Raw genomic sequence first — 19,326 nt, 5'->3', positions numbered from 1 at the left:
AGGACGATGGGCTCACTGCGCGTCCTGCTGATCACTAAGATTCCACCTACACCTGCCTAAATAACCCAGAAAACCGCCAGAAGACTAGCAGAACGGAGTCTCTGGAGCCAAGTGCAGACGAGAGGCCCACGGAAGAGGGTAGGAAGGGCGGAGAGGCGGCGCGTGCTCCAAGGACTGGCGGACAGAGCTGGGGCAGAGGGGCGGCCCGCCAGCCAAGCAGAGCCCCCAAGTCTGGCTGGCAAAAGCGGAGGGGCCGGACGGAGTGTGTTTCGACAGCAAGCGGGACTTTACATCTGGAAGGTTATAAGCTAACAGCTTTGCTCAGAGAACGGGAGGGCTGGAGGACAACGGGAGGGAGAGTTGTTGAGCCCCGGAAGACAGAGCTCAGCTTGGTGGGGAACAAAGGTGCTCACTAGCGTCATCTCCCTTGCCCATCCCCCAGCCAAAATCCCAAAGGGAACCGGTTCCTGCCAGGGAACATGCTTGCACCTCGCAAACACCCAATGCTGTGCTTCTGTGGATCCATCCCTCCAGCGGATCTGACTCCCTCCCGGTGCCGCAGGGCCCCTCCCGAAGCGGATATCCGAAGGAAAAGCAAGCTGAGCCTGCCCCTCCCGCCCCTGTGCACCTTGCCGATCCACCCCAGCTAATACGCCAGATCCCTAGCACCACAAGCCTGGCAGTGTGCAAGTAGCCCAGACGGGCCACGCGACCCCACAGTGAATCCCGCTCCTAGGAGGGGGAAAGAAAAGGCACACACCAGTCTGACTGTGGCCCCAGCGGTGGGCTGGGGGCAGACATCAAGTCTGACTGCGGCCCGCCCACCAACGCAAGTTATTCAAGACAGCACGGGGGAAGTACCCCACAGTCCCGCACCACTCCAGCGACTATCCAAAATGAAACGGAAGAATTCCCCTCAGAAAAACGTCCAGGAAATAACAACAGCTAATGAACTGATAAAAAATGATTTAAACAATATAACAGAAAGTGAATTTAGAATAATAGTCATAAAATGAATCGCTGGGCTTGAAAACAGTATAAAGGAGAGCAGAGAATCTCTTGCTACAGAGATCAAGGGATTAAGGAACAGCCAGGAGGAGCAAAAAAATGCTATCAATGAACTGCAAAATAAAATGGAAACAACTACAGCTCGGATTGAAGAGGCAGAGGAGAGAATAGGTGAACTAGAAGATAAAATTATGGACAAAGAAGAAGCCGAGAAAAAGAGAGATAAAAAAATCCAGGAGTATGAGGGGAAAATTAGAGAACTAAGTGATGCACTAAAGAGAAACAATATACGCATAATTGGTATTCCAGAGGAGGAAGAGAGAGGGAAAGGTGCTGAAGGGGTACTTGAAGAAATTATAGCTGAGAACTTCCCATATCTGGGGAAGGAAAAAGGCATTGAAATCCAAGAGGCACAGAGAACTCCCTTCAGACATAACTTGAATCGATCTTCTGCACAACATATCATAGTGAAACTGGCAAAATACAAGGATAAAGAGAAAATTCTGAAAGAAGCTAGAGATAAACGTGCTCTAACATATAAAGGGAGACCTATAAGACTCGTGACTGATCTCTCTTTTGAAACTTGGCAGGCCAGAAAGGAATGGCAGGAGATCTTCAATGTGATGAACAGAAAAACTATGCAGCCGAGAATCCTTTATCCAGCAAGTCTGTCATTTACAATAGAAGGAGAGATAAAGGTCTTCCCAAACAAACAAAAACTGAAGGAATTCGTCACCACTAAACCAGCCCTACAAGAGATCCTAAGGGGGATCCTGTGAGACAAAGTACCAGAGACATCGCTACAAGCATGAAACCTACGGACATCACAATGACTCTAAACCCATATCTTTCCATAATAACACTGAATATAAATGGACTAAATGTGCCAACCAAAAGACATAGGGTATCAGAATGGATAAAAAAACAAGACCCATCTATTTGCTATCTACAAGAGACTCATTTTAGACCTGAGGACACCTTCAGATTGAGAGTGAGGCGATGGAGAACTATTTATCATGCCACTGGAAGTCAAAAGAAAGCTGGAGTAGCCATACTTATATCAGACAAACTAGACTTTAAATTAAAGGCTGTAACAAGAGATGAAATAGGGCATTATATAATAATCACAGGGTCTATCCATCAGGAAGAGCTAACAATTATAAATGTCTATGCGTCGAATACTGGAGCCCCCAAATATATAAAACAATTACTCACAAACATAAGCAACCTTATTGATAAGAATGTGGTCATTGCAGGGGAGTTTAACACTCCACTTACAGAAATGGATAGATCATCTAGACACACGGTCAATAAAGAAACAAGGGCCCTGAATGCTACATTGGATCAGATGGACTTGACAGATATATTTAGAACTCTGCATCCCAAAGCAACAGAATATACTTTTTTCTCGAGTGCACATGGAACATTCTCCAAGATAGATCACATACTGGGTCACAAAACAGCCCTTCATAAGTATACAAGAATTGAAATTATACCATGCATACTTTCAGACCACAATGCTATGAAGCTTGAAATCAACCACAGGAAAAAGTCTGGAAAACCTCCAAAAGCATGGAGGTTAAAGAACACCCTACTAAAGAATGAGTGGGTCAACCAGGCAATTAGGGAAGAAATTAAAAAATATATGGAAACAAACGAAAATGAAAATACAACAATCCAAATGCTTCGGGATGCAGCGAAGGCAGTCCTGAGAGGAAAATACATTGCCATCCAGGCCTATCTCAAGAAACAAGAAAAATCCCAAATACAAAATCTAACAGCACACCTAAAGGAAATAGAAGCAGAACAGCAAAGGCAGCCTAAATCCAGCAGAAGAAGAGAAATAATAAAGATCAGAGCAGAAATAAACAATATAGAATCTAAAAAAACTGTAGAGCAGATCAACGAAACCAAGAGTTGTTTTTTTGAAAAAATAAACAAAATTGATAAACCTCTAGCCAGGCTTCTCAAAAAGAAAAGGGAGATGACCCAAATAGATAAAATCATGAATGAAAATGGAATTATTACAACCAATCCCTCCGAGATACAAGCAATTATCAGGGAATACTATGAAAAATTATATGCCAACAAACTGGACAACCTGGAAGAAATGGACAAATTCCTAAACACCCACACTCTTCCAAAACTCAATCAGGAGGAAATAGAAAGCTTGAGCAGAAACACCCCACTTACAGAAATGGATAGATCATCTAGACACACAGTCAATAAAGAAACAAGGGCCCTGAATGATACATTGGATCAGATGGACTTGACAGATCTATTTAGAACTCTGCATCCCAAAGCAACAGAATATACTTTCTTCTCGAGTGCACATGGAACATTCTCCAAGATAGATCATATACTGGGTCACAAAACAGCCCTTCATAAGTTTACAAGAATTGAAATTATACCATGCATACTTTCAGACCACAATGCTATGAAGCTTGAAATCAACCACAGGAAAAAGTCTGGAAAACCTCCAAAAGCATGGAGGTTAAAGAACACCCTACTAACGAATGAGTGGGTCAACCAGGCAATTAGAGAAGAAATGAAAAAATATATGGAAACAAACGAAAATGAAAATACAACAATCCAAACGCTTTGGGACGCAGCGAAGGCAGTCCTGAGAGGAAAATACATTGCAATCCAGGCCTATCTCAAGAAACAAGAAAAATCCCAAATACAAAATCTAACAGCACACCTAAAGGAAATAGAAGCAGAACAGCAAAGGCAGCCTAAACCCAGCAGAAGAAGAGAAATCATAAAGATCAGAGCAGAAATAAACAATATAGAATCTAAAAAAACTGTAGAGCAGATCAACGAAACCAAGAGTTGGTTTTTTGAAAAAATAAACAAAATTGACAAACCTCTAGCCAGGCTTCTCAAAAAGAAAAGGGAGATGACCCAAATAGATAAAATCATGAATGAAAATGGAATTATTACAACCAATCCCTCAGAGATACAAACAATTATCAGGGAATACTATGAAAAATTATATGCCAACAAATTGGACAACCTGGAAGAAATGGACAAATTCCTAAACACCCACACTCTTCCAAAACTCAATCAGGAGGAAATAGAAAGCTTGAACAGACCCATAACCAGCGAAGAAATTGAATCGGTTATCAAAAATCTCCCAACAAATAAGAGTCCAGGACCAGATGGCTTCCCAGGGGAGTTCTACCAGACGTTTAAAGCAGAGACAATACCTATCCTTCTCAAGCTATTCCAAGAAATAGAAAGGGAAGGAAAACTTCCAGACTCATTCTATGAAGCCAGTATTACTTTGATTCCTAAACCAGACAGAGACCCAGTAAAAAAAGAGAACTACAGGCCAATATCCCTGATGAATATGGATGCAAAAATTCTCAATAAGATACTAGCAAATCGAATTCAACAGCATATAAAAAGAATTATTCACCATGATCAAGTGGGATTCATTCCTGGGATGCAGGGCTGGTTCAACATTCGCAAATCGATCAACGTGATACATCACATTAACAAAAAAAAAGAGAAGAACCATATGATCCTGTCAATCGATGCAGAAAAGGCCTTTGACAAAATCCAGCACCCTTTCTTAATAAAAACCCTGGAGAAAGTCGGGATAGAAGGAACATACTTAAAGATCATAAAAGCCATTTATGAAAAGCCCACAGCTAACATCATCCTCAATGGGGAAAAACTGAGAGCTTTTTCCCTGAGATCAGGAACACGACAGGGATGCCCACTCTCACCGCTGCTGTTTAATATAGTGCTGGAAGTTCTAGCATCAGCAATCAGACAACAAAAGGAAATCAAAGGCATCAAAATTGGCAAAGATGAAGTTAAGCTTTCGCTTTTTGCAGATGACATGATATTATACATGGAAAATCCGATAGACTCCACCAAAAGTCTGCTAGAACTGATACATGAATTCAGCAAAGTTGCAGGATACAAAATCAATGTACAGAAATCAGTTGCATTCTTATACACTAACAATGAAGCAACAGAAAGACAAATAAAGAAACTGATCCCATTCACAATTGCACCAAGAAGCATAAAATACCTAGGAATAAATCTAACCAAAGATGTAAAAGATCTGTATGCTGAAAACTATAGAAAGCTTATGCAGGTAATTGAAGAAGATATAAAGAAATGGAAAGACATTCCCTGCTCATGGATTGGAAGAATAAATATTGTCAAAATGTCAATACTACCCAAAGCTATCTACACATTCAATGCAATCCCAATCAAAATTGCGCCAGCATTCTTCTCGAAACTAGAACAAGCAATCCTAAAATTCATATGGAACCACAAAAGGCCCCGAATAGCCAAAGTAATTTTGAAGAAGAAGACCAAAGCAGGAGGCATCACAATCCCAGACTTTAGCCTCTACTACAAAGCTGTCATCATCAAGACAACATGGTATTGGCACAAAAACAGACACATAGACCAATGGAATAGAATAGAAACCCCAGAACTAGACCCACAAACGTATGGGCAACTAATCTTTGACAAAGCAGAAAAGACTATCCAATGGAAAAAAGTCTCTTGAACAAATGGTGCTGGGAGAACTGGACAGCAACATGCAGAAGATTGAAACTAGACCACTTTCTCACACCATTCACAAAAATAAACTCAAAATGGATAAAGGACCTGAATGTGAGACAGGAAACCATCATAACCCTAGAGGAGAAAGCAGGAAAAGACCTCTCTGACCTCAGCCGTAGCAATTTCTTACTTGACATATCTCCAAAGGCAAGGGAATTAAAAGCAAAAATGAACTACTGGGACCTTATGAAGATAAAAAGCTTCTGCACAGGGCGCCTGGGTGGCGCAGTCGGTTAAGCGTCCGACTTCAGCCAGGTCACGATCTCACGGTCCGTGAGTTCGAGCCCCGCGTCAGGCTCTGGGCTGATGGCTCGGAGCCTGGAGCCTGTTTCCGATTCTGTGTCTCCCTCTCTCTCTGCCCCTCCCCCGTTCATGCTCTGTCTCGCTCTGTCCCAAAAATAAATAAAAAAACGTTGAAAAAAAAAATTAAAAAAAAAAAAAAAGCTTCTGCACAGCAAAGGAAACAACTAACAAAACTAAAAGGCAACCAACAGAATGGGAAAAGATATTTGCAAATGACATATCAGACAAAGGGCTAGTATCCAAAATCTATAAAGAGCTCACCAAACTCCACACCCAAAAAACAAATAACCCAGTGAAGAAATGGGCAGAAAACATGAATAGACACTTCTCTAAAGAAGACATCCGGATGGCCAACAGGCACATGAAAAGATGCTCAACATCGCTCCTCATCAGGGAAATACAAATCAAAACCACAGTCAGATATCACCTCACGCCAGTCAGAGTGGCCAAAATGAACAAATCAGGAGACGATAGATGCTGGAGAGGATGTGGAGAAATGGGAACCCTCTTGCACTCTTGGTGGGAATGCAAACTGGTGCAGCCGCTCTGGAAAACAGTGTGGAGGTTCCTCAAAAAATTAAAAATAGACCTACCCTGGGACCCAGCAGTAGCACTGCTAGGAATTTACCCAAGGGATACAGGAGTACTGATGCATAGGGGCACTTGTACCCCAATGTTTATAGCGGCACTCTCAACATAGGCAAATTATGGAAAGAGCCTAAATGTCCATCAACTGATGAATGGATAAAAAAATTGTGGTTTATATACATAATGGAATACTACGTGGCAATGAGAAAGAATGAAATATGGCCCTTTGTAGCAACGTGGATGGAACTGGAGAGTGTGATGCTAAGTGAAATAAGCCATACAGAGAAAGACAGATACCATATGGTTTCATTCTTATGTGGATCCTGAGAAACTTAACAGAAACCCATGGGGGAGGGGAAGGGAAAAAAAAAAAAAAGAGGTTAGAGTGGAAGAGAGCCAAAGCATAAGAGACTCTTAAAAACTGAGAGCAAACTGAAGGTTGATGGGGGGTGGGAGGGAGGAGAGGGTGGGTGATGGGTATTGAGGGCACCTTTTGGGATGAGCACTGGGTATTGTATGGAAACCAATTTGACAATAAACTTCATATATTGAAAAAAAAAAAGAGTAAAAAAAAAAAAAGAGAGAGGGAGGGAGCCAAACCCTAAGAGACTCTTACATATACATTTTAAATCATAATTGGAAGTATGCATATAGTTTTGTAATCTTTTTAAAATTTCTTAATACCTAGAATAATTAGAACTGCCAAATTTGTGACATTTTTCTAAATAATTTTTTCTGTCTCATTCCAAGATGATTGTAAGTTTACTGTGGAACGTTTATTTATTCTGAGATGTGGAAGCTGGGTCATTTGTGACTTTTGCAGAATCACTATCAATAGAATGTCCGGGGTAGTTTCTTGATCGTAGATATTCAAAGCCCTTTTAAACTTGTAAGTTAGAACATATTATGTATATATATATATATAGAGAGAGAGAGAGAGAGAATAGATATCTATCTATATAAAGATATATCTCTATATATCTTTATATCTCTATATAGAGATATATCTCTATATCTCTATATAGATATATCTATCTATCTGATATATATATACATATATCTATACAGAGATAGATAGACACATATCAGCCTTAAAGATTAAGATTAAGAATGAAATTGTGACTATATATCATACCGTATATAGCTAAGCCAATGAGGTATTATGATTGCATTTCTTTTCTTGTACATTTTTTTCTTGTTGTTCTCTCTGAGGTAATTATTGTCTTATTTGCTTAGTTTTCTACTTTTGAATCACTAATTTATCCTAAAATTATTCTCTAGGAAATGAGAAAAACGTTCTTTTAATGCATTTGAGTAATCAGTCTGGTTTTGGTTTTGTTTTTCTCATTTTTGTTTTGTTTTGTTTTGTTTCTTTGGAGATACGCTTCCCAGAACTCTCAGTTCATTGGCTCCAGTCTGGACTGATTGCTCTGTAGGTCTGCTGCCCAGGCCATGCTGGGAATTCCTGTCACTTTTCTCCTGAGTTAGATTCCATTTCCTGGATCCCACATTTTCTTATTTCTTGCTTTATTGGTTAAGCACATCTCTTAGTAACTTCCTAAGAAGAGGTACATGGGAAGTAATCTTTTAAAGATCTGTCATGTCAGAAAATGTCTTAAACTTCTAGTTTGGAGATAATTTTTCCTTAGAATTTAGAGGGCATTTTAGCTGTTTTCCACGGTCCAGAGCTGCTTTTGAGAAGTCTTGATATCATTCTGATTTTTTATCTTTTGTATTTGAAGCTCACCTGCAAGGAAAAGCATTTTAGATCTTTTCTTTGTTCTAAGATTCTGAAACTTTACCATAGAGCACCTTGTATGGATATTTTTTTCATACACTATAGGTTTTTGTGTACCCTTTTAAACCAGAGAGTCATATACTTCAATCCTAAGAGCTATGTTTTCTCTTCTTTTTTATAGTCACCTGTTTCATGGATAAATTATCATTTTCTTTGGCTTCTTGCATTATTAGAGTTTTTTACTTTCTTCCTTTTTCTGTTTGTTTGCATTAGCATTTGTTTTTCCTCAAATATCTGGTAATCCTGACTACCCTTTCATTTTTAAGAGGAAGACACAAACAGCTATTGGAATCTTTGTGTTCAGGGATGAGGCTTGTCCTCAGGTGTGCCTAGAGTGACCAGCTATTGTAGTCTGAGAGATTTTCTAGGACACATGCCTTTCAGTACTAAAACAACAACAGTCCTATGCAAAGCAAGATGGCTGGTCACCCTAGATCCCACACTAGGGTAAGGGTAATTGGGGAGGAACCCAGCATTTCACTGGAGAATTTCCAGCTTTCAGTTATCTCTACCTATTTCTTGGGTCATTCAGTTTTCCTAGGAAGGAATCTCCCAATATCCTGTTTGAGGAGTGGAAGCCTGTTTGTGAATGTTCAGGGCTGAACAAGGGAAAGAAGGTAGGAAGTTTCAGTGTTTAGTAACAGTTAATCAAAGCTCTTCTCAGTATAGTGCTTCTGTTTTCAGTTGGCCTAAGATTCCTGACCCAAAACCTCTTCCGTTTAACCTCTTCTGGAAATAAAATTTCCAGTTTCCTTTCATGATATAACAGTCATTTTAGAAAGCAGTCTGTTGGCATCTATTGAAATTAAAAATACATATGCTTTAATAGCAGCTAGGGAGAGTTTGAAATTATAGGCATGACAAGTACTGTTTGATGGAGCAGAGATTTGAGGCCATGGTAGAGTATAGGATTGAGAAGGTAAGTAGAAATGTTGTCTTGGACTGGAGACAGGATATTCTTCAGAGGCTAGCATGAAGGAGGTGAAGTTAGCTACCAAAGTGGAGAAAGTGTGAAAGCACGTCAGAGAGAGTAAAGTAATTTCCTGCCTCCTGAGCTCTGTTTTTTCTTCTAATTAAGAGTTGAGGTGATCTGTTGAGAATAAATATGGCAGAGGGTAGATAAGGGCCCTGAGGAAAGTGGTCAGCATTGAGAATAGCAGGTATACAGGATGAAAGGAATTATCAACTGAGAACAAGTAGATTTTGAGCAGCACTGTGATGGAATAGCAGGTATATTGGGAGTGAAGTCTGACCTATCAGAGGTAGAATGGTTTGAATGTTAACCATTTCTGGGTAATGAAAAAATCTAAACCAGTGGTTCTTAAAGTTGGTGTTGGGACCAGCAGTATCATCTGAGAACTCATGAGACATGCAGGTTCTCGGGCCCCACCCAGACCTTCTGAACCAGAAACTCTGGGGGTGGAACAGTCTGTGTTTTAACACGCCTTCCAGGAGATTGTGATATGCTTACTACTGATCCTAGGCTGTGGCTATCAGAATTAGTTGCTTAAGTTTCATGTGCAGGAAGTTCGTTGAATTTGATCAGGGTAATGAATTATGGGACAAAAGTGTTGGCTCAGTGAATCTACCCAGATTTTGAAATCTCCTGACATGGAATGGCACCTAAAATTGTTATTTAAGGGCCAGGGTTTTCAGGGAATGTGTGAGAGTGACTAAGAAGTTGATAGATGGAAATGGAGGAGGAGAGGTTGTTGCAATAAGGTAGACGAGTAGGTGGAGCTGACAGTTCCCTGTGCTTCCCTACTCAGAGGTGTCCGTTCACTCACTCACTTACCCTCAGAGCTGGGAAGCTTGTGTTGCAAAAGTCTTTGCTCTCCTTGAGGTGCATGAGGTGTTAGAGAAGAGTGCAGGCTCTACTGTGGACGCTTGAAAGGAAGAGTCCACCATAGGGGAGAGCCAGGTTTAAAATATGAGGAAGAGACAGATAGAGGGAGCGTTCAGTGAAGACACTGTGAAGAAAGAAGCTTAAAACATTTGTTGCTTTGTGGTGTCATTGTTTTGTGGTGCTTTGACATTTTCAGATCATTCTTAGTTTTTCAGTGTTCTTTTATGTTTGCCCTTCTATTCTCATTGCTGCCCTTGGCCCTTTTCCTTGGAGTTCATGGGAGCTGAAGGCTGGTGCTGTTCATTAGTTTATGGAGTTCAGAATTGTATTTTATATTTGGGCTTAATCTATTTATACTGTGGGGAAAATTAGGATGACAGTATTTCAAAGATTGTTAAACCACTGAAGACATCATATTTAGTCTGTCTCTGATAGATTGATGTAACATGTCATTTTAAACCACTTTGCTTTTGCAGCTAGCAAAATTAATCACTTTTAAGTTGGTAATGATAATGAGGAGTGATTTATTAGAATCCTCAGATTGAGGAACTTTTAATTTAACTTCGTCTTTTCCAGTGAAGCTTTGTTGTAGAATTTCTGTTAAGTAACAATATCCTTGGACTTTCTTTAAATAGAGAAATGACCAAAGGGAACCAATTTGAGAACTCACTGTAAAATATATTGAGTCATTATAACTCTCCAGTGGTCCTTTGGGGATAATAGAGTCATGCAGTATGTCTTAGATTTGAGTACAGTGATCAGAAATGGAGTGGACAAGGCTCCATGTGCAAGCCCAGTGTTCTTTCCATCTGACAACCTTCTGTATAGATGCTATGCCACATTAACTTTATATGTGGCAGGTTTTGTCTCCTACAAGATTAAGTGGAAGGCAAAAATCTACAATTGCAACGTTGAATAGTTTATTGGCAGTTGGGGTCTAGAGATGGTCACCACAGCCTCTGTTATATGTTACTCAAGCACTTGACTATATGTTTGATCAAGCATATATTTATAACACATTTTGATATCCTTTGATAAAAAGTTTTACTAGCAGTTTTGTATTGAAATGTTTTCAAACATCCCTATACCTGAAAATACACGTATACATACATGTGTGAATGTGTGTATATCTGATTTTAGCTGCAGAAATAAGACCCTTTCAATTTTTTGTGGTTTCCTAACCAGGAAGTTAAATTCATGGTTCATAAAGTGTTATTTAAGGGCCATGATATTTAAGCAGTGAAGTATGCAAAGACATTTAAACGGTTTGCATTACATTTTCCACTTCTATCTCACTTGTCAGTCGGATCTTCCTGATACTTACTGGCCATTGTGGACTCTTCTGTTTCTTCAGGAGCCAAGCTCTTCATTGCTTGAGGGCCTTCGTACCTGTTCTTCTCCTGTTCTGGTATCTTCTTTCCTCAAATTTTTACAAGGTCGATTTCTTTTCATCTTTTGGGTCTTAGCTAAAGGTCATCTCCTTAAACATTTTTCTCAGGCCACCCTAATCTCTTCCCTTGAGGATCCTCCCACAATCATCATATAACTTCTCCCACTCTTGAATTAGCTTCTTTATGTATTTAGTTATATGTATATATTTTCCTACTGAATATGAATTATAAAAAGGCCTTTAACTGTCTTGTGCCTGACACAGTGACTTCCATGTAGAAGGTGATCAGTAGTAAATAATTGGTAACTAAAAGAATATACAAAAGAAGCTATAGTACTGAATAGAATGAAATGAACATGAAGCAGTTGAAAGTATCATTTACTTGATGATGACAAAATAGTGAACAAGAAAGCTTCAAGGTATTTGCTTAAGATCTTATAGTCATTAAGCAAGAGAACTCAGAACCCAGAGATAGGTGGAAAAATTGTTTTGTAGCAATTCATTAGCTAGTACTTTTCAGGTCCATATTGTAACTCATTGTGATTTGTGGTAATTATTGCATCTAACTCATGTAGGTGTTATCTTTGGATTCTCCTTAAACCAGTTTTAACGTGCTGTGCACCTTTAACTTACAGAACACGACATGTCAGATTTATTCAATAAAAAAATAAATATATAATAACAATTATAGTAATAATAGCTACCATTTATTCAGCCCTTTCTGTGTGCCAGGTGTTGTGCAAGTAATTGCCCATTCATTATTCCTAATGATAAGGCCAGCTACTCTGTGGGGCTTTTGTAAGATTAACTAATACAAGGTATGCAGAAGATCCTAAACCGGATAGTTTATGTTGAAGAACTGAAATGATGAAGAAATCAGTGTCAGGTAGTTTATGTTCTTTTCTAAATTCAGTATTACTATTTTCTTTTGTATACTCTTCCAGTCATCAAGTACTTATTGAGCACTTATCATCTGTGTGACCTTGGGCAAGTTGTTCAACCTCTTTGTACCTCAGTTTCGTCATTCATAAAATGGAAGTAATAATAGTACTACCTCAGGTTGGGACTAAATGAGTTAATACATGTAAAGCACTCAAATGCTGCCTAGCATGTAGTAATTTCTAGCACTTTAAAATGTTGATGACTATTATTTTCTACCCATGTGAAAAAAAATGGTGAAACTTAGCTGAGAGACCTAAAACATTTAAATATGAGACATAACCCACTCCCAGAAGATTATACTCAGTAATATAAAAAGCATCAAACCTTTTTAAATTAATGTATAAATGAGGTGAATTTCATCAGAATTCCAAAAATAAATTTTAAAAATTGAACCTGGTGGAAATAATTCTAAAGGTTATGACACCAGCCTAGAAAATTTAGGGGAAAAAATTAAGAGAAGGGATTTGGCCTGCCAGTTACCGAAACATTTTTTAAAAAAAAGAAAGGAAGGAAGAAAAACAATGTAGTAATCAAGGCAGTATGGTGCTGGCAGAGGAGAAAAGGAAAAAATAAATGGAATTATTTGGAATCAGAATTAGCAAGCAAATGTAAGAATTCAGGGTTGAATTTGAAAGACATTTCAAATCAATGCAGAAAGAATGGGTTATGTAATAAATGGTCTTGGGGCACTTGGCTAATCATTTGGAAAGAAGTTGGATTGCTACTTTGTACTTGATACTAAAAAATATTCCAAACTTATTAAAGATTTAAATATAAAACATGAAACAGTGCTGTCCACACCCACCTTAGATGTTATAGCCCCAGTGCTGTACACCTCTCCTCTCTTCGTCAGCCAGTCAGCTGACCAGAGAACATATTACTGCATTTAAAGAAGTTTCTGTACTATTTAACAAAGATGTCACTGGCACAGTTACAAAAAGGAATTTAGAACTCAAGTCACTAGGTCTGAATGCAACAGAAGCAGACTAGCGATATGGACGACAAGACCATTTACCGCCATCGCTAGCCATGACACGTCTGAGTAGCTAACATTTATACAGCACTCGCATCGAGCAGTGTTTAGGTGCTTTACCTTTATTAATTCACTTAGTTCTCACATTAGGTAGTGCAGTTATTATCCTCATTTTGAAGACAAGGAAACCAAGGCTCAGAGAGGTTAAATAACTTTCCAGAGGTCACACACTTAATAAGTGCAAAGCCATGATTCCAACTCCCACAGTCTGGCTCCAGAGTCTGTGCCCTTAACCGCTTTGCTACATTCCCTGTCAAGAAAACTGAAATGATGAAGAAATCAGTGTCATTTGACAAGGGTGGCAGAGGTCATATCAGTGCAACAAAACCATGTCATCTAATTACAAAGAAGAGAAACCTAATAGCATGAAAAAATAATAAATTGTACAATAGATATTGCTGGAAATGAACTAGTGTCTGTGAAAGCATTATACAGATGGTGACTGCAAGATGAAACCCCATTTCACTGTCATTTCCCCCTAAGATATATCAGATTGACTCTTTTTTCTAAAAGGTTATTATTCATTCTGTTTCTCTATAGCAAACCCATGTCAAAAATACCTTCTGTACATACACAAGAAAAATCTATATGTTGGTGGTCTTTTTCCCAAAAGGTCAAACTATACATATGTTTACAATAGAAGTACTTGTGATAAATGACAAGGAAACACTCAGTACACTCCTCAAAGTACGCTTTGTGAATGATTCTTACACTGATTTGTTTTCATGCAGCTTGGTAACTGAGCAGAATAATATCTTGAAGGGCTTTAGAGGCAAGATTAATGACTTTAAACCAATAGGATGATAATGGGAAGCCAGTGTAAGGTGTTTAAATAGGATACAGCTATGATTTGGTCTGAAGTTTGAGGGTATCTCTCTGGGTACCTGAAGAATGGATTCCCGGGGGACAAGAGTAGCCAGAACTCCCATTGGGAGACTAGTGCAGAAAACTTGATGGGAAATGATAATGCTAATGGAGAGAAGTAGACAGTGTGAGGATGTATTTTGGAAGCCAAGTTCACAGGACTTACTAGGAAATTGGCTGTGAAGAACAGAGAGAAACCGGGTGTTAGTACTTGAGCATTTGGTGTAGGGTTGGTGGCTCCATTTATTAAGGAATAGGGAGGAAGAATTTATCTTGAAACAGTTGGAGAACAAAGCAGGAGCAGGAATCTTCTGAGCGATCATTCCCAGACTTAAGGCAGAAAGGATATTAAAATTGAAGTGTATGTGTCAATGTTAACAGATTTGTGGAAGAAAGTGTGAGGATAAATCCATCGTTTCCACTCTGCACATCTTCTTATGTGAGCTTAGCTTTGGTTAACTAAGATCTGTGTTTCTTTTCTTAGGTAATCCAGGTTTTTGTTCCTTTTATGTACCATTTGCAAAGGCTCTGTACTCCTTAACAAACAGACGCTTTCCAATTTGGGTTATCAGTCATGCTGGACATGCTTTGGCGCCCAAAGACAAGAAGATTCTTACAACCTCAGATGGTATGTCTTTATTAACATCTGCTTTCCTTTACAGTGAGTGAGTGTTCATGAATCTGGAAAGCCTGCTAAGGTTAAGAGTTACATCATTGAAAACCTCTGCTTGTGGTATTGGGCCCAGGCTCTCACATTTTGGTAATTTTAGGGTTTTTAGAGTCATTTTAATTTTTTAAGGTAATTTTCTCTAAAAATTTGAGCAGATCAAACAATGTGTGTAAAACTTGCCTTTTCTGTGTACCAGCTAGTAATCAGCTATATATTTATTGATCAAGCACTATATCTCCAGAGTTGTACCACGAGGTGGTGGGGGAAAAAAGTATTATAAGCCATGGTCCTTACTCTAAAGAGGCCCTTACTCTAACATTTAGAGATTGATTAAGTGATAAACCCTGGCCTGCTAATCATGTAGATATTGAAGAAGTGAACAAAGGAGAGAACACAGTATCGGTTTGAAAAGACTTTGTGGAATAGATGGGTTTTGACAGTTGAGTAGAATTTGGATCTAGGGGGTGAGGCGAGTGCACAGGTGTAACAGGCAGAAGAATTAGCACAGCAGGGAGAGAGATTCAGTAGGTGTGCCAGTGCTGGGCAGGGCCAGACACGGAGGAGCCTTCGACCTGGGGAGAGAGCTCTGACTCCATTGCTGGAGGCAATGCAGGACATAAAACCATATAGCTGCAAATTACTTGCTTAAAAGCAAGTATTTTTATGCTAAAGCATAAAAATTTGGCATGTTCACTCTTCTAAAATAAAACAATGAGAGGGGAAAAAAAACAACTTAACGTCTCTGTAGGCATCTCATTCAAGGGCCATTTGTCCTAAGCATGTCCCTTAGTTAATTTGAGGTGGGAGAGAGGTGGCTGTGGTGTCATTGCTGAGTTGCTCCTCGTTCTGGTGTGCCTCTCCTGTGGTATGAGCATTTTACTGAGCATCTAATTATATGGGAAACCACATGTGGGTAGGGAGGGAGAAAAGGGCAGGTGATAAGGGAACTCTCTGTACTAATCAGTAAAAATTTTCTATAAATCTAAAACCATTCTTAAGACCTAAAAATTACTGGAATTTAAAAATAATTTAATATTTACATTGTGCTCTTTATCACTGTTTTAACTTGGTCTGCCATAACAGAAACCATAGACTAGGTAGCTTGATTAATAGGAATTTATTTTCTAGTAGTCTGGAGGCTATAAGCCCAAGATGAAGGTTACAGCATGGTTAGGTTCTGGGGAGAGCCCTCCTCCTGGCTTACAAATGGCCTCTCTCTCTTTGTGTCCTCATATGACAGGGAAGGAGACAGAACAATTTCATGTGCTCCAAGAAGCTCTCTGATGTCTCTCCTTGCAAGGCCACTAATTCCATCATTAGGGCCCCACCCTTATGACCACCTCTAATCCTAATTACCTCCCAAAGGCCCTATCTCCCAGTACCATTACATGGGGGTTATGGCTTCAATATAAGAATTTTAAGGGAGACAAACATTTAGTCCAGGACAGTCATGAGTAAGAATGTTTTATACATATATTTTAAAGCTTTATTTATTTTGAAAGAGAGAGAGAACAAATGCGAGGCTGAGAGAGAGGGGGAGAGAGAGAATCTTAAGCAGGCTCCACACTGTCAGCACAGAGCCCAACTCAGGGCTCGATCTCACAAACCTTGAGATCATGATCTGAGTGAAATCAAGAGTCAGACACTCAACCCACTGAGCTACCCAGGTGCCCCACGAATGTTACGTATTGACATTCCAAATCTGATCACAAGTATAGGTCAGCATATACATATATGTATATATACCTGAATATATATTGTACCTGAATAATACTAAAACATACCAGTTACTACTTGAAATAGTTTTACTAAATATTTAATCAGGTTTTAATAGTTGCCTTTGGTCTGTCCTCAGAAGTATTTCAAAACTGGTCCTTTGAGGGTGCTAGGGTGACTCAGTCAGTTAAGCCCCCAACTCTAGATTTCAGTTCAGGTCATGGTCTCATAGTTCATAGGATTGAGCCCTGAGTCAGGCTGTATGCTAACAGTGTGGAGCCTGCTTGGATTTTCTCTCTCTCTCTCTCTCTCTCCCTCCCCCCTCTCATAATAAATAAGTAAACATTAAAAAGAAAAAAAAAAAGAAACTCATTCTTTGAAGCCTTGAGTAATGAGGGAAGTTTCTGTTCTAAGTAGAATTTCTTCCCACATTCATGAACATCTGCATGTGTGCTAAATTTGTAATAATTGCCTTATTTGAAGAAACGGGTGACAGCTAAGAGGTGTCTTATTTTTATCCACATCCTGTTTTTGGCTGTTAACTGGAACATATGGTCAAGACACAATGTAGTTTTTGCAGAATTTAGGAACCAGAACCACCCTCATGACTACAAGGTTGATGGCTCTTTGGTTCTGTTGTTAGTATGGAGTTTGGTTCTCTTTTCTTTTCCCTCCTGAAGCCGTAGCTCAAACTCTTTGTGTGTCACCTCACTGTGAACATCTCAGCTCCCTGGCTTTTGACCTCCCCTCTTAATTCTCACATATGGTAGTAAAGATCAGCTTCCTGAAATGTTAGTTCTGGTTCCAGAGTCCTGTGTTAACTTTAAGTTGATTTTAACATGAGATACCAGCTCCTGAGAATGGAATTTAATCTCCTTCCTCCCCGCCCCTGCACCCCACCAATTTCACTTAATTTACTCATTTTAACTTGTCTCTTTGCTAGCACTTAGGGAAAAATATGCCTGTACTTACAACAAATCTGTTGGACTTACATTGTTTATTGTTAGGTAAGTCATCAGCCAGATTTCCTATGTCCTCCTCTTTCTTTAAGATATCACATGTAAGATTACATGTGATCTCAGGGGCGCCTGGAATAACTCAGTTGAACATCCGATTCTCAACTTTGGCTAAAGTCATGATCTCACAGTTGGTGAGATGAGGCCCCCCATCAGACTCTGTGCTGACAAGCATGGAGCCTGCTTGGGATTCTGACACTGTCTCCCTTTCTCTTTGCCCCTCCTCTGCATGCTGTAAACAAACAAACATTAAAAAGAACCCTCATCTCCGGAAACCCTCCACTCCTCTCTGCTCAGTTTCCACTCTGTGCTCAGGCCTTTGGTAAGTCAGACTTCACTTCAGTACTTTAGTAGCTCAGATTTCTTCTGCTACACTTCCACCATCTTTTTTTACTTCCCTAATTATCTTCTATGTAGAATTATAGATCTACAGATCCAGTGCAATCCTTGTATAAATTCCCACCAAAATTCCAATGGCATTTTTCACAGAAATAGAAAAAAAAATCCGGGGTGCCTTGGTGGCTCAGTCGAGTAAGTGTTCGACTTCGGCTCAGGTCATGATCTCATGGTTTGTGGGTTCAAGCCCCACATTGGGCCCTGCGCTGACAGCTCAAAGCCTGGAGCCTGCTTTGGATTCTATGTCTCCCTCTCTCTCTGCCCCTCCCCCACTTGCACTCTGTTTCTGTCTCTCAAAAATGAATAAACGTTAAAAAAATTAAAAGAAAAAAGAAATTAAAAAAATCCTAAAACTCATATGGAATCATAAAAGGCACCAAATAGCCAAACAAACCTTGAGAAATAAGAACAGAGCTGAAGGCGTCATGCTTCACGATGTCAAACTATATTGCAAAGGTGGTAATCAAAACAGTGTCACACTGGCATAAAAACAAACCAGTGGAATAGAATAGAAAGCTCAGAAATGGACACACACATATAAAGTCAATTAATCTTTGACAGGGGCTCCAAGAATACACAATGAAGAAAGAGATAGCATCTTCAGTAGATGGTGTTCAGAAAACTGTATATCCAAATGCAGAAGAATAAACTGAAATACAGTTTATAAACTGAAATACTGGAAATTAATTCAGAATGGATTAAATATTCACATTAAGGCCTGACACCATAAAACTTATTCTAGAAGAAAACATAAGGAAAAATACTCCTTGACAGTGTTTTGGTGGTGATTTTTTGAATATGACACTGGAAGTATAGGTATGAAAAGCAAAAATAAACAGTGGGACTATCTCTAAAAAGCTTCTGCACAGCAAAGGAAACAATCAACAAAATGAAAAGATAACCTGTGGAATGGGACAAAATATTTGTAAACCATCTATCTGATCCAAAATATATAAGAAACTTACATACTTTGATAGCAAAAAAATTAAAACTCTGATTTAAGAATGAACAGATTTTTTCAGTAGTCAAGAGGTGTATGAAAAGATGTTCAACCTCACTAATCATTAGGGAAGTACAAATCAGAGCCACAGTGAGACTCACTTCACATCTGTTAGGATGACTGTTATCAAAAAGATAAAAAAAAAAAGTAACAAGTATTGCCAAAG

The 19,326-nt window shown here is 39.1% G+C and overlaps 1 protein-coding gene across 3 annotated transcripts in view; it reads left to right on the top strand.

Moving 5' to 3' along the window:
- LDAH (lipid droplet associated hydrolase) overlaps positions 1–19,326 on the top strand; it is a 111,696-nt gene that overhangs the window by 14,417 nt on the left and 77,953 nt on the right. For 2 of the 3 annotated variants that reach the window (XM_058682638.1, XM_058682639.1), the window contains exon 3: positions 14,847–14,990. The exons of the other annotated variant lie outside the window; for it this stretch is intronic. In XM_058682638.1, coding sequence (XP_058538621.1) covers positions 14,847–14,990 — 144 coding nt within the window. The remainder of the gene's footprint in view (positions 1–14,846; positions 14,991–19,326) is intronic. 3 annotated transcript variants of the gene reach the window in all.

The sequence above is a fragment of the Neofelis nebulosa genome, chromosome 9 (assembly GCF_028018385.1).
Source record: "Neofelis nebulosa isolate mNeoNeb1 chromosome 9, mNeoNeb1.pri, whole genome shotgun sequence".
In the NCBI taxonomy this organism is placed as follows: Eukaryota; Metazoa; Chordata; class Mammalia; order Carnivora; family Felidae; genus Neofelis; species Neofelis nebulosa.
This window is presented reverse-complemented; position numbering and strand designations above follow the sequence as displayed.